The sequence below is a fragment of the Mastomys coucha genome, unplaced genomic scaffold, assembly GCF_008632895.1.
Source record: "Mastomys coucha isolate ucsf_1 unplaced genomic scaffold, UCSF_Mcou_1 pScaffold12, whole genome shotgun sequence".
Classification (NCBI taxonomy): Eukaryota; Metazoa; Chordata; class Mammalia; order Rodentia; family Muridae; genus Mastomys; species Mastomys coucha.
Window position 1 is genome coordinate 82,172,236 of NW_022196894.1, and position 14,056 is coordinate 82,186,291.

A 14,056-nucleotide genomic window follows, 5' to 3' on the forward strand; every position below is an offset into this window, starting at 1 on the left:
TGTGGCTTGTGGGTGACATTATTCTCTAAAAGTTTCAGTATGCTGGGTTTTCAGATATGAAAGAGAAGAAATGTAAAAACAAGGCCTAAGGAGGAGTAAGCCAAAACTCACATACCTTTCTTTCTTTATTTTTGAGCGAGAGGAAAGATTATCAAAGAGCAATGGCACAGGGCAATCCTGGGAAGGGTATCTAAGTTTGGAAAATCTAAAGTAGAGTCAAATGTGTGGGTTCATAACGTGTGGCTATAGAGTTATCGGAACACATTGAGAACAAAGGAAGGTATTAATCTGAATACGTGGCAGACTCATTGCTAACAAAGAAGTGCAGATAGAGCCTAGACAACTCCTCAGACATTGCAAGCATGTTCCATGTTCATAATTGCAGCTTAGCTGGTTTCCTCATGTTCAGTGTAAACCATTTTCCTCTTCAGTAGCTATCTTCTGAAGGATGTGGATATGGATACGGGTCTTACAAGGACAAGCCCAGGACACTTTCTAATCTAATTTCCTCCTCACCCTCCTCTATGCCTTAAATCTCACACTCTGCTCTCTCTGTGGAAAGCTCCTTTCCAGAGAGCTCCCTGGCTAACATACTCTGTCACCAAATGTCTTTGTGTGTCCTCATATATCCCTGCCCTCCCATCTTTCTATATATTCAAAGTATGTTGTTTTCCATTATATCTCAAGTTCCCAGGAGCAGGAACCTTATCATTTATTCTTTTCTGAGTCTTCACAGAATTTACAACATTGATCTCTCATGGAATAATACTGTTATATTGTTGTAGGCTTTCCCCACCCTATAGACTGCCATTAGTTTCTTTTCTCAAAACAGATGACTTTTGCTTGCCAGTATATGAAAATGCCTTTTTCATGTGGTTAACGTAAACAGAGTGAGAAAATGGGCTGGTTGCCTGTGTTAGTGCCAGACTATTTGAGCAGGAACAAATCGTTCTTATGTAATAGAGGAACTTAATAAAATCGGCTGGATATATGCCTCAATATTACATTTTATGTTTATAGATGAAAATAGGTCATCTTTTAAAAATAAAATGAGTAGTGTGCCATTTTAAAAAGTCTAGACGATAAGACCAGCTTAAGCTGGTTTTAGCTGTGGTGAGAACCGAACTGGTTGTGTCCTGGGCTTCACTAGCTGGCAGAGCAGCATGGGAATGCCAACTGGTGGCTCTGTGGACATTTACTTAGTGACACTGTCACTAAAGAGGACACGAGAGAGCCCAAAGAGTGTACAACTTATATAATTCAAGATTCCTTTAAAAGCACTTCAGACAAGATGTTCCTTGGATCAATGAGATCAGCTGTCAGTGTATCACTCTGCAATTTCTGCTCAGTTGCTGAACCACATTGTGGAATCAGCACACTGCTAGAAGGACTCTCAAAGTCTTTACCCAGGAGCATGGCTGGCAGCAGCCACGGCTAGAGGCTTGAATGGCAAGAAGAGGGGTGGGTGGGGCCATATCTGGTCTTACTGGGGATACCTCCGAACCAGGAAGCCAAACTATTTCCCTTTATTGATGTCCCCAAGGAACACTAACATTGTCCTTGAGTATCTCATGGGATATGGGCATAAAGAAAGTAAACCTGGGAAGGTATGTGCTATTTGGAAGAAAATCTCTCCACAATATATAGATCTCTTAATTCATTGACTTTTTGCTCTCTGATTCACTTTTTTGGTGACTATTAGTGGGGTGAGGCTGTGCATGGAGTAGACACAAGTGGGTTCTATGTCTCTTGCGGTGTGACATTATTCTTAAGATTTTAAGTTTAGCCAGGGGCTAACCATAGAGTAGGGGGTCAAAACCCATTTCTTTTCAATTTTGGGAAACTGTATAAAAAGAAATATCTATTTTAATAGTGAAGAAATTTGTAGCACAGAAAACAAAAGGGCCTCTATGTAAAATTATACATATACATCTGTTGTGTTACTTCAGCTACTGGCTGAGAGTAAGTGTATACAATCAACAAAGGACAAAAAGCAGTTTTTGGATCTGGAGAAATACCAGTAATGATATTTTAAGGAAATTGTGTCTTTTTTAGTAACCAACAAAAGTCTGGCCCTGCTCAAGGACCTCCCATGAATACTAAACAAGAAAGGACGGAGATGCCTGCACCAATAACCAGTTTCCCACTGAACTCTACACCTCCCTGGGCTTCCACCACCTTTGAGTACAGGGTCTGTATCATACTCTTCATTTATTAAAAAGAAAGAAATCAAGAAAAAAGAGTCCCACGTTTAAAAAGACTCTCTCTGAGTCTCAAAAGGAAAGCTCAGAAACAAACAAATAAACAAACAAACAAACAAACAGATCACGTAGGAACTTGGGAAATGAAGCATAAGGAGAAGCCAAGAATCGGAAATAATGTTTGGTGCCCATGGTCGTTTTAAATTCTATTCTTGGAACACGTGCAATCCAGAGGCATGTTTGCTGAAGCGCACGGTGCTGAGAGGAGAGGTGAAATGGGGTGAGAGTCAGATACCTGGTCGAGTGGTCAGTCCTCGGTCAGCAGCAGGGCGGGCGTCAACAGGCTCAACTGGTGCAGGAAGCAAGAGACAGAGAGCAAATGAGACAAATCAGGATGGTTAAGTCGTGGCTTCTGAACACAGAGCAAGGGAAAGCATTTGCAATAAACAAGTCATGAAAAAGGAGCAGCTGGAAAAAGAACCTTTGTGAGCTAATCCTGGGCATCAAGGATGGGAGGAGTACTACTTCCAAAGGCTTAGTGCCAACGATGTGCCAATGTGTTTCCTTAGTTTGTTCATAAAGGGCTCACCAGGATGTGCAATAGGATCAAAGAAGAAGGCCGGGGAAGGTGGACTTTCCTCTGGGCTAGGTTAGAGATGGTTTCTTGGCTTTTGATTAGAAATAAAATAGATTATACCCAGCCCAGCAGTAAACCTTAAAGATACCTCCTCCTACAACTCCTCCATCTTATCTTCTTTTACAGTTAATTAACTACTAAGGGATTATTCAATTGCCAGGGGAAATGCAAATACGAGTTTATCAGGAGAGCAAAGCTTTGCCATTTAGTGCAGCAAATTCCTTCTGAGTTTAGGGTAGAATAGATAACCCATGGGCTTCCCCTGACTCTCCTTTTAAATGGCTGGTTTCCTCTGTACAGATGACATTCAGCTGAATTGTGTGAAATGAGACCATTTCCTGTCATATCGGCTGACAGTCACAATCATCCTTTTGTACGAGTTCTGGGACTGATCCAAAGAAAACATCGTCTGTGTACAGTAATCCCCACCATGGCTCAGCACCACCTGGCATTCCCAAGATGGTGTTCTGTTCCTTGTCAGAGAGCACTTCCCTGAGCTGATACTGAGTTTTGACGAAATTAGGAAGGGAGAGAGGGCAGTCAAGCTTTTAGGATTAACCAGTGGCTGAAAGGCAGATGAAGGCAAGAGAGGAGGGAGTCCCCTGGGTCAGGTCTAGCAAGTGTAAAAAGTAAGAAAGAAATGTGAGCACAGTGGCCGGAGGCAAGCCAGCAGGAGTTTGATGGGAGCCTTGGGGAACAGCAGTTTCAACCATTTAGCTTCCAGAGTCTCACAGGCCAAGTAGTCGGTGGTAACCACAAACCCAAATCCATTCTGAATGGCACACGTTGGCAAGAACGGTGGCAGGGAACAGAAGGACAGCGAGCTGTCTTCATAATATGAGCAAATAGAATTTCTGAGTGCATTTTAGAGAATTGGCTACGTCAAGAGGCTGAAGCGGTCCTGACTTTCCTTGTGTGGAAACTGGCAACATGGTCTTGAAAGTAGTGGGGAGTGACATCGATAAAACCTAGAACCAGTGTCAAGGTGTGTGACTGTGGCCAAACAGCCACCCGAGGCTGATTCCTATTATGGAAAAAAATCAAAGTAATAGCACCTGATCTTTTTATTGCAGTAAGGACTGATTGTTTTAAAAATATACTTCAGCAGCTTCTCACACTGTAAGATTATATTGACTGAATGTCCTGTATATTTTAACAATGACATGGACAGTTTCTCTATATTTCATTTCTCACCACAAATATGAACCGTGGTTTTTATGACCCCTCTAAAATGGAGTTAGTTGAAGGAGGACTATACTTTTTTAAATGTCTTGATGATGAGGGGCTAAAGGGCGCAGCAGTTGCTGGTGTGCCCACACCAAGCTCCACTCGCTCTGACAGTCACATTTCAGAAAAAGTCCATTTGACTCAGGGTAGCACCTGTCCCTGTGGCTCACAGGCTAGGTATATAGCCGGTGGCCTCATAATCCATCATTATTATGATAATAATGAAAATTACTAGCATACAGGAAGACATTATTCTAAGTGCTATTCATTATACTGGGGTAAGAACATAATTCTGATAAATTTCCTTGACCTGGAAAATATTGTTTTATGATACTGTTTATGACATGAAAATTTGTTTCTTGTTTACCTATTGCCTTTTTAATGATCTGAGATTTTGGGACATGCATGCACTGTGCTTCAACCAAAATCCCCACTCCATTCCCTCAAACCCAATTTATCCTCCACCCTCTTCTACTCAACCCTCCCAACTTCCTGGGTCATTTCCTTCAGCCATGGAGTCCACTCAGCACCGCCAGCATGCATACTGGTGGAGAGTCCCCTACTGGACCATGGGTTGCATCTTTGAAGAGAACTGATTCCCGGACTTAACAGCCATCCACTGCCCATGTCTTGAGGTAGGGGTGGCACTTATGATCACCTCTTCGATCCATGCAGGGATGTCTGGCTCGATCCCATGCAGGTCTCACCTTCTGACTGCCTCAACGTCTGAATTCACTTGTGTAAGTAACTGTCCTGATGTGTCCTGAAAATACTGTTTCATTAAAGTCATCCACACGCTCGGGCTCTTAACTCTTTTCTTTTCTCAGTGTAAAAGAACTAAATGACCAGGCATCCACTGGTCTTGACTGTTTTTGTTGAGAAAAAACCAAGCCCTTTCTGGTAAGCATTTGAAACTAGGCTAGTCCTCATGAACAATGAAAGGAAATTCTTTGAGAGCTGTAGGTATTTTTTAGTAGCTCAGGGTGTGTGTGTTGAGGAGAACAGGGAACACGGGAAAGGGATAGCAGGAACAAGTATCATATGCCTTTATTACTTATTCATTTGGAGGCCTGCTGGAGGTGCATGGTGAGCCATCTGGACAGAGAATGACCAAGCCTCTCTAACAAGACCCAGCTCCATTTAAAAGGGTTTTTTGAAGAGCTTTCCATGTTATCCCACAGAAATGTTCTCAAACTGCCTTTAAGCAAGGAATGAGGATACAAATCATCTCAGGCTGGACAGTGGGTGGGGAGGCTCAGGCATGTGAGCAGTCATACAGACCTGATCATTAGGAGCAGAGGGTAAGCCCTGGCTACTATCCCAAGGGGAATGTGGTGTTTAGTCCCTAGACTAAGCAAAGAGAGGTATGACTGCCATTTAGTGGGGGCAAGGATCCAGGACACTAAATGTGGCACACAGGGTTATTACAACAGCCCACACCCTACATGGTTCTCTAACTTCCCACTGGATGTAAGGGTAAGGATGTAATGGTAACGTGAATCTAGAACTCACTTCTATTCTACTTATGAATTCAGTTATGTCTCCATAGTTTTGTGTGCACATGTCATGAGTGGTGCATGCACACAGGTGTGCCCCTGTGTGCACTTGTATGTTGGTCCATGCACAAGGCAGAGGGGCCTTAGTGTATCTTGCTCTAACACTCTACTTTGCTGCCTTGAGTCTCTCACTGAGCCTGCAGCTTGCAGTTTTATATAGGCTGGTTGGACAATGAGCACTCAGAATCCACTTATATCTGTTCTCAACACAGGAACTATACATATGATATATGCTACCATGGTTGGAGGGAGATCTACCTATGTTTGCCCCCAATAATGGAAAAAAAAATATGTTGTAGGCTGGGAGTTATGGGTCTGTAGTAGGACCAATGTTTAGCATGCACAAATCCTAGGTTTACCCCTCAGACTATTAAACTCAAACCAAAAAAAAAAAAGTATTAATTGTTGAAAAGGCTTTTCAAAATATCTGCTCTAATGGGGTATTGGGACTAATAAAGGTGAGACCCTCAAGACTTGGCAAACATGAAGACTCATGTCCTCTGGGACATAAAGTTAGGCTGGTGTTGTTGCAGATTGAATAGGTAGAGGGCTCACATGTTCTGGGTAAGCCCTTGTATTGACTAGATTCCTGTTCTCTCTTGTTACTGCTATATGACATTGTGCTGTTAATCATTAGCAGATGTGTGTGCGTGTGTGTGTGTGTATATGCATGTGTGTATGGAGGCAAGAGATCAACCCCAGGAGTTATGCCTCAGAAGCCATCACCTTGAGTTTTAAGACAAGGTGTCTTATTGGCCAAGAACTTACCAAGTAGGCTAGGCTGGCTGGGAAGTGCACCTGAGGGCTCTCTCTCTCTAACTTTCTAGAGCCACTATGCCTAACGTTTAACATAGGTGGTGGGGACTGATCATAGGTCTTCATGCTTGCAAGGCAGAAACAGTTTACTAAGTGATCTTCTCAGCCCCAATTCTTTAGCAAGAATATCTGCTTTAGATGAAACCTAGGCAATATCGCAATGCATGTTGAGCATACATCCAGACTTACTTAGATCAAGGCTTTGCTTGGTCATCTTGGCAATGGTCAAGGGTATCAGTGACTATATCTGTGGTGTGTCTATACATGTGCACGTCACAGTGTGTGCTCTTACTAGTAAGAACCAATCTCGTGTGTGCTGAGCTTAGAAAATGAGGCCATACATTTTTTTTTTTTTACAAAGTCATCTCATTACAGATTATGTATGGGGTAGCAATGACATTAGAGCCCCAAATATACCTGTAATTATACCACAAGGCATAGAAAGTCAAATGACCTACTGTTTTTGGTTTTGTTTTGTTAGGATATTTTTAACAAGTGAGAAAGTCAATTATTTATATCCCATAAATAATGTTGGTGTTGTAACTGATAGTATCTAATATAATTATACCTATAAGTTGCCTTTATTTTTCAGATTAAAGAAACAAATTGGGTTGTTATGCTGTGAAAAAGGTTTATACAAAGATTTCTGCAGCCTATCTTCAAAAACTGCTCACTCACCAGGCATGGTGGCATGCACCTTTAATCCCAGCAGACAGAGCTCTGTGAGTTTGAGGCGAATCTGGACTACAAGTGAGTTCCAGGATAGCCAGATCTACACAGAGAAATTATGCCTCACCCCCCCAAAAAAAACCAAAATAAAACAAACAAACCAAAAACCAACCAAACATAAAACTCACCCTGTTTGCTCAGTGCTTTTACACTTTGAGGAAAATCCCAGGCAGATCCTGTTGCCTTCTCGGAAAGCATTCTTGGTTTCAAGAAATCAAGGTAATTGTGTGCATGTGATTTGTACTGAACATGAAAAAATGGCAAAATAAACTAAAAGATGCTGTTTCCTAAACAAGTATTTCTAAGTCCCTGTATTGGCTGGTTTTGTGTGTCAGCTTGACACAAGCTGGAGTTATCACAGAGAAAGGAGCCTCCCTTGAGGAAATGCCTCCATGAGATCCAGCTATGAGGCATTTTCTCAATTAGTGATCAAGGCTGGGAAGGCCTATTGTGGGTGGTGCTGTGCTGGTAGTCCTGGGTTCTGTAAGAAAGCCAGCTGAACAATCCAGGGGAAGCAAGCCAGCAAGCAGCACCCCTCCGTGGCCTCTGCATCAGTTCCTGCCCTGTGTGAGTTCATATCCTGACTTCCTTTGGTGATGAACAGCAATGTGGAAGTGTAAGCTGAATAAACTCTTTTCTTCTCAACTTGCTTCCTGGTCATGATGTTTTGTGTAGGAATACAAACCCTGAGTAAGACAGTCCCCCTGGAAGAATTACATCACCCAGATGTGCAAATTGATTGATCGAGAAATCGTTTAGCATGACACTGTTCAGTTCTGAAGTAAGCTGGCTTCATTCATTCAACTTCTGCATTCATTACATTCTCACATGCAAGAATGGGCAGCCGAGGAAGATTATTTCATCGGCTGTCTTCTTCACTGTACAAGGTCCTATCAAACTTTCTCCCTGGGGGTGAAACTCTTCCCTTAATTTGGTCACCCTTCTCACTAAAGGTGTACATTCTGGGCCAAAAGCTGAGAAGTCAAGTCAAATCATGATTTATCATGGGAGATAAAATAACTCCCAGTAAGAGTATGTTTAAACAATTATTTTCCAGTGTCTTAAATTCCGGCACCTAATTAAGAGGCAGGTGGGTTTCTGGGAGTCCAAACCTGTGCTCCTCTAGTTCTCCGCCTCTATCTGTCTCTCTGCAACCCCCCCCCCCCCAGTAATACATGATTTTCTCTGTGTTTTTATTTTGAGATGGGGTTTCCCTATATTGTACATGTTGATCTTGGGCAGCTGGTAGGTGTGGGCCTCTATCTATGTAAATATATACATTTATGAAGCAAAATGGGGAATAGAAAATAGTAGTTTATTTTGTTACTTTTTTTTAAGTGTAGAAATGAAGGATGTACACAGGAAATCACAGCATATATTGTGAGCCCTCTAATCTATAGGAGTGGTATCTCTGAGGATGACACAGATGTCGACCAAGCAACAGGTCCTTTTCTCAAAAGTATTCTAGGCATCTGTTACCTTTGGGACCTATAAAATAGGACTCCTAAATCTGCTTCCAAATCAGCTTATTTACTTTGTAGCAATAAAATCCAAAAATCATCTCTATGCAATAGAGCTATTATTTTAATAGCTAGATAGTAACAACTTATTATTGTTCTTACTTTGTGTGTATGTATGCAGATGGAAAGTGTCTGTCTTGGTTGTTCTCCATCTTAGATACTGATGCAGGGTATGTCAGTCTAGTATAAAGCTCACACACACACACACACACACACACACACACACACACACACAAACACACATATACCCAGAAGGCTTTTGGCTCCAGCTAGGCACTCTTACCTTCATTTTCTGTATTGGCTGGCACAGAGTCCACCCCAAAAGGATGCCATGGCTGGAGATCATCCAGGCTGAATTCCCCATTCACGGGAAGGAGCTCCACGGTGGTCTTGGTTTCGGTCAAAGAAGGCATGAGAGCATCGTTTCCGTAGCTGATTCTGGGTTCACTGATCATGTTGGCCAAGACATCGTCAGAGTAGTTCTGCTCTTTCTGAAGCAGCTCATCTAAAGAAAAGCCATGGTGTCCTCGGTTAATGTATGTTCACAGCAGCCATTCCTAATGACTATGTGCTATGTGTGACAAGGCGTCACTTGGCACCACTTACTGTGTAAAAATGAAGCACCTTAAGGAAACTCAGAGCTAGCGACTATCCAGAGGGCTGCTTTGAGCCTGTGGAGACCGGCTGATCCTGCCACCGATTCTCTGTTCGGGAGGTGAAGACCTGCAGGATCAACCGTCTTTTCCTTTCCACAGACTCCTCACGTATCCAGAGATTAGGAAGGAATCTACAGCATGCTGTGATGTGGGACTGGGGTGAAGTGCTAACAGCAGGCATGGAAGTAGGCAAGGTGCAGCCTGGGAACCAAGATATATCATCTACCCCCACCTTCTGTGAAGATGTGGGTGGGTGAGAAAGTATTATAAATGGGCAGCCTGCTCCACTCAGTCTCCACCTTTGGTCTGAAAACAGCTGCCTTCCCCAGATGCAGCAGAACTAAAAACATACACTGTATCCTTCAGGGCATAGGCCTGTGGACACTGAAGGATGCTGAGTCTCTCCCTAATGCTAACCTTTGATCTCTGCCTCCCTGCATCACACATGTGACCTGAGATGAAAGCCTCCTGACTTTCTTTTCTATTGCTTCTATCCTCCGCCCCCCCCAAAAAAAAAATCAACCTTGTGGAATATAGCTGGTCTACCCAAAGACTTGAGAGTCCACTGAAAAATCTTCCAGTCATTCCTTTCATTATTAACATAAAGTTTACTAGGGAAAACGGAAAATAGAATATAATATTATAATGAGTGTAGTTGCTACCACCACCACCACCACCACCACCAAAACCTCCAAACTCAACAAAAACCAGATTTGTGAATCTTCTATTATCTTACGAAAAGATTCCCTGACAGCTTAATTATAGTTTTTAAAAAAATCAGAGGCCCATTGATCATATGGTATTAATATTTGGTTAATTAAGTGTGTCATTACTTAGTCATGCCTGTGTCAAACAGTTTATTGAATTATATTTCAAGCCAATCACTAGTTAATACCAATGCTGGAGAAAATAAAGAAAATCAAACCTGGATTTATACTTGACTTGTAACATTTTACTATCATCCTTTAAATTCTCTTTTAAGTTGACAAAAAAAGCCAATTTACTGGAAAAATTAAAATTCTGCTCAAATGTGTACCCATTAAAACAATTTAAAGGGACAACATTAAAGTATGCGATTAATATCTTCCTGTAGAGTCAGTTTTATTACAAGAGATTATTTTAAATGATAGAACCCTTAGCAAATTAGTCCTTTTGAAGTCTAATTTGAGTTATAATATATACCTACTCATTGTGGCACTGATATAAAATTCAATATTTGATGCTTGCAATGACCTTTCCTACAGATAAAAGGCCCTCATTAGACTTCTGCTAGACTTTTTCATGTTTTACCAAGTCACTGGTAATGGCCAATAACTTTGTCAAGGTCTGATTTAATAAATTAAGTGGGCATTTCTGTTATATAAATCTTATGCTTTGACTGGTTAGCACTTAATACCCTTAAGTCAAGATAGTCTGAAATAATTATTGATGCTCACACAACCACCTTGAGAGGCAAGAACCAGGAAGGAGCTCTGGGTGGCTTGAGGACTCTATGGCATTTATTACCACGCATTTCCTGGACTTTGAAACTTTTTCATTGTCTTACTCTTTCCCCATAATGTCTGAAAATGTTGGCCTCTCCTTAGGAAGAGAGGAAGGAAGGAAGGAAGGAAGGAAGGAAGGAAGGAAGGAAGGAAGGAAGGAAAAAAAAGTAAGCAAGCTCTGTGTCTTCTTATATTTCTTTCTACAACTTTCTCCTTTGAAAATGTCACCCATACTTGAAAGTGTAACAATCTCCTTCGTGTGAACAGCATTGAAATGGTATTTCTTCATGACTGACTCTGTTTTCTCAGCCTACATATTTTGAGAACATGGAGGGTATATGACCTTGAGCCTTCTTCTTGGACTACAGACTTGGTTCTCTTCCCTCCTGCCTTCCCATGCCAGTTAGGGTGGATATAGTCTCAGCCTCAGAACTATCCATCCTTAACACTACTGACAGCATCTGAATGTCCAGTCTTGAATCCTCTCCCTGTCCTGTGACCTCACCCAATTTTGATTTGATAATCCTAGCTGAGGACTTACGGCCCACTACCATATGGATGTCCTTCAAAATTGATGTATTGAAATATATTTACCCAGTGAAGTAACAATACACAGGGTTTTGTGGGGTTTTGGAATGGGATAAAGTGAAGGCTCTCAATGCTATGAATGGAGTAGGGCTTGTTCTCTCTGGAGGGCACAACAAGAAGTCACCACTCTGAATGAGGAAAGCTTGAGTTCTCTAAGACACTGAAGCTTCTAACATCTTCCTAAACTTGTAGTTAGGACTGTGAGAAACAAATTTTTATTTTTTATAAATTGCCTAGTTATAAATTTATATAAATTTTACAAATTACTGGCTGTTGGTTTTTGTTGTTATTGTTTTACTTGAAGACAAGAGTCTCATATCTCATGGAATCCAGGCTAGCCTCAAACTCTACGTAGATGAGGATAACCTTGAACTCACAAGCCCCCACAACCCAATTCTAAGATTACAGGAATTGTACCACCACACTGAGCTCAGACATTGTTAAAGCAATATGAACTGACTGATTGCTGTTCTCCTTGCCAATCTGCACTTGACTGACTTCCCTTGATCTTGCCCAGACAGGCATGGCTCCTCCCCATTTCAATGAGTCTTCACTGTATAGTGAATTAATTCAAGATGCTAGGGCCCTTCAGTGTTCCTCGCTCCCTGAGTATCTCCAGCCTTGTGGGTTATAACTCCTTCCTGTCTCCAGCATCTCTGTGGCTGCTGTTGTATTGAACAGTGTGGGTTATCATCATGGGAGTGCTTATTTGCAGAGCAGAGCAAACATAAGCCTTGCATCTGGAGAGGCTGACTTGTAAGCACATTAGCCCCACAGAGTGGACATTGTCCCCCACCACTCCCACCCCAAACCCCCAACATGGACTTCTCAGACTGGAGCAGCTGGCGAGAAAGAGGGTAGACCCCACGTTCATCTTATTTCTGGAGGTGAAAAAGACAGAGTAGACTCACAATAGGAAGATCTTATATTTGGATAGATTTGCATACAGGGTCCCAGAAAGTTCAGGTATACATAACTGTGGCACCCTTTTCTCACTTATCCTTAAAGTTGTTGGCAAGATACTTTATCCAAACAGACCCAAGACACAAAACCCACTGCTGTGAACAGCACACAAAATTCACATGATGAGCCGGGCGGTGGTGGCACACGCCTTTAATCCCAGCACTTGGGAGGCAGAGGCGGGCGGATTTCTGAGTTCAAGGCCAGCCTAGTCTACAGAGTGAGTTCCAGAACAGCCAGGGCTATACAGAGAAACCCTGTCTCGAAAAACATAAAAAACAACAACAACAACAACAACAAAAAACTCAAAATTCACATGATGGGGATGGAGTTGTGGTGATGGCTCAATAGTTAAGAACACTGGCTGCTCTTGCACAGGACCTGGGTCCAGCTCCCAGCACCTATATGGTAGCTCACAACTATCCAGGGGATCTGACACCTTCTGATCAGGCACATATGTAGTTCCAACATATATATATGTGGGGAAAACATTGATACACATTAAAAAATCATCTAAATTCCTTCAAAACTAAAAGAACCTATTAGGAAATTTATGTGAAAAGTTGAAATATTCAATAAAAGCAACATTTTCAGTTGAGAGAAAAATCCCTTAGCACAAGTAGCAGGAATCCATATTATCATCTTAATTTAACATAGGAAATTTAAAAATAACCACTTGTGGCAATGCCATTTGGAACAAGGAACTCAGTCTGCTCTTAAGGGCAGAGAGCTGGATAAATTCGACAGGATTACCATTATCACGGTAGGACTCTACTTTTGTGATCATAAAATGTTCAAGACAGCCAGCTACTTCGTGATTAAGGGCTCAGGATTTGACTGCTGGCGAATGCATTGGCACTGGGCAATTGTGCCTGTGACCCACAGGACAGGGACCAAAGTGACTGTTTCAACTGAACTTTGATCCTGTGGCGAGGCAAACCCACCTGAAGCCATCTTCTACTGTGTTGGTGGTGGCTCTGACGGGTTATACTTTTATTTGAATTAATTTAATATTTTATCCCAGTTTGATGGCCTATATTGAGGATCACCAAAGCCATGAAATATCTAAGTTTGTCAGTAGCTATATTAAGCTAAGAGACAACATTCATTTTCCCAAGACTCCCTTTTCCCCTTCTGGACAGTGACTTGTTATCGGCTAACGTTACATCGTCACATCAGGTACTTCTGCAGTGAAGAATCTCCTGTAATACGCAGATACTTGACTTTTGAAGGTTAAACCAGGGATATTTAATTAAGCCCAGTGATGGTATTATTTCACTATGGTTTACATAATGGGAGTGAATTCCAACACAGACACACAGACACACACACACACACACACACACACAGAGAGAGAGAGAAAGAGAGAGAGAGAGGGAGAGAGAGAGAGAAAGCAAACCCCATCACCTTCCTCTTTTAAAAATGCTTTGATGATTTATGTGGGCTTAGAGCAAACAGGAAAGTGGGGGGGGAGGGGGCGAGCATCACCACACAGCTATTGTGGAAAACATTCAAGATACTTCAAGGAAAGCAACATCAAAAGAGAGTCAGGATGATTTCATCTTGAAATGATTTCAGACTTTTAGTTTTGGTTTGGTGGACACAAAAGATGACCATGGCCATTAGGTTTTAGCAAAATGGCCTCATGAATAAAGGTCTGCCGGAGGAGGGAACACATGAAT

The 14,056-nt window shown here is 41.9% G+C and overlaps 1 protein-coding gene across 6 annotated transcripts in view; it reads right to left on the reverse strand.

Annotated features, from left to right (window-relative positions):
- Positions 1-14,056, reverse strand: part of App (amyloid beta precursor protein) — a 228,643-nt gene that overhangs the window by 13,609 nt on the left and 200,978 nt on the right. For 3 of the 6 annotated variants that reach the window (XM_031364310.1, XM_031364308.1, XM_031364312.1), the window contains 2 exons: positions 8,970-9,191; positions 2,497-2,550 (listed from right to left, as the gene is read on the reverse strand). In XM_031364310.1, the coding sequence (XP_031220170.1) occupies positions 2,497-2,550; positions 8,970-9,191 (276 nt within the window). The remainder of the gene's footprint in view (positions 1-2,496; positions 2,551-8,969; positions 9,192-14,056) is intronic. The other 3 variants (XM_031364311.1, XM_031364309.1, XM_031364313.1) reach the window with 1 other exon arrangement.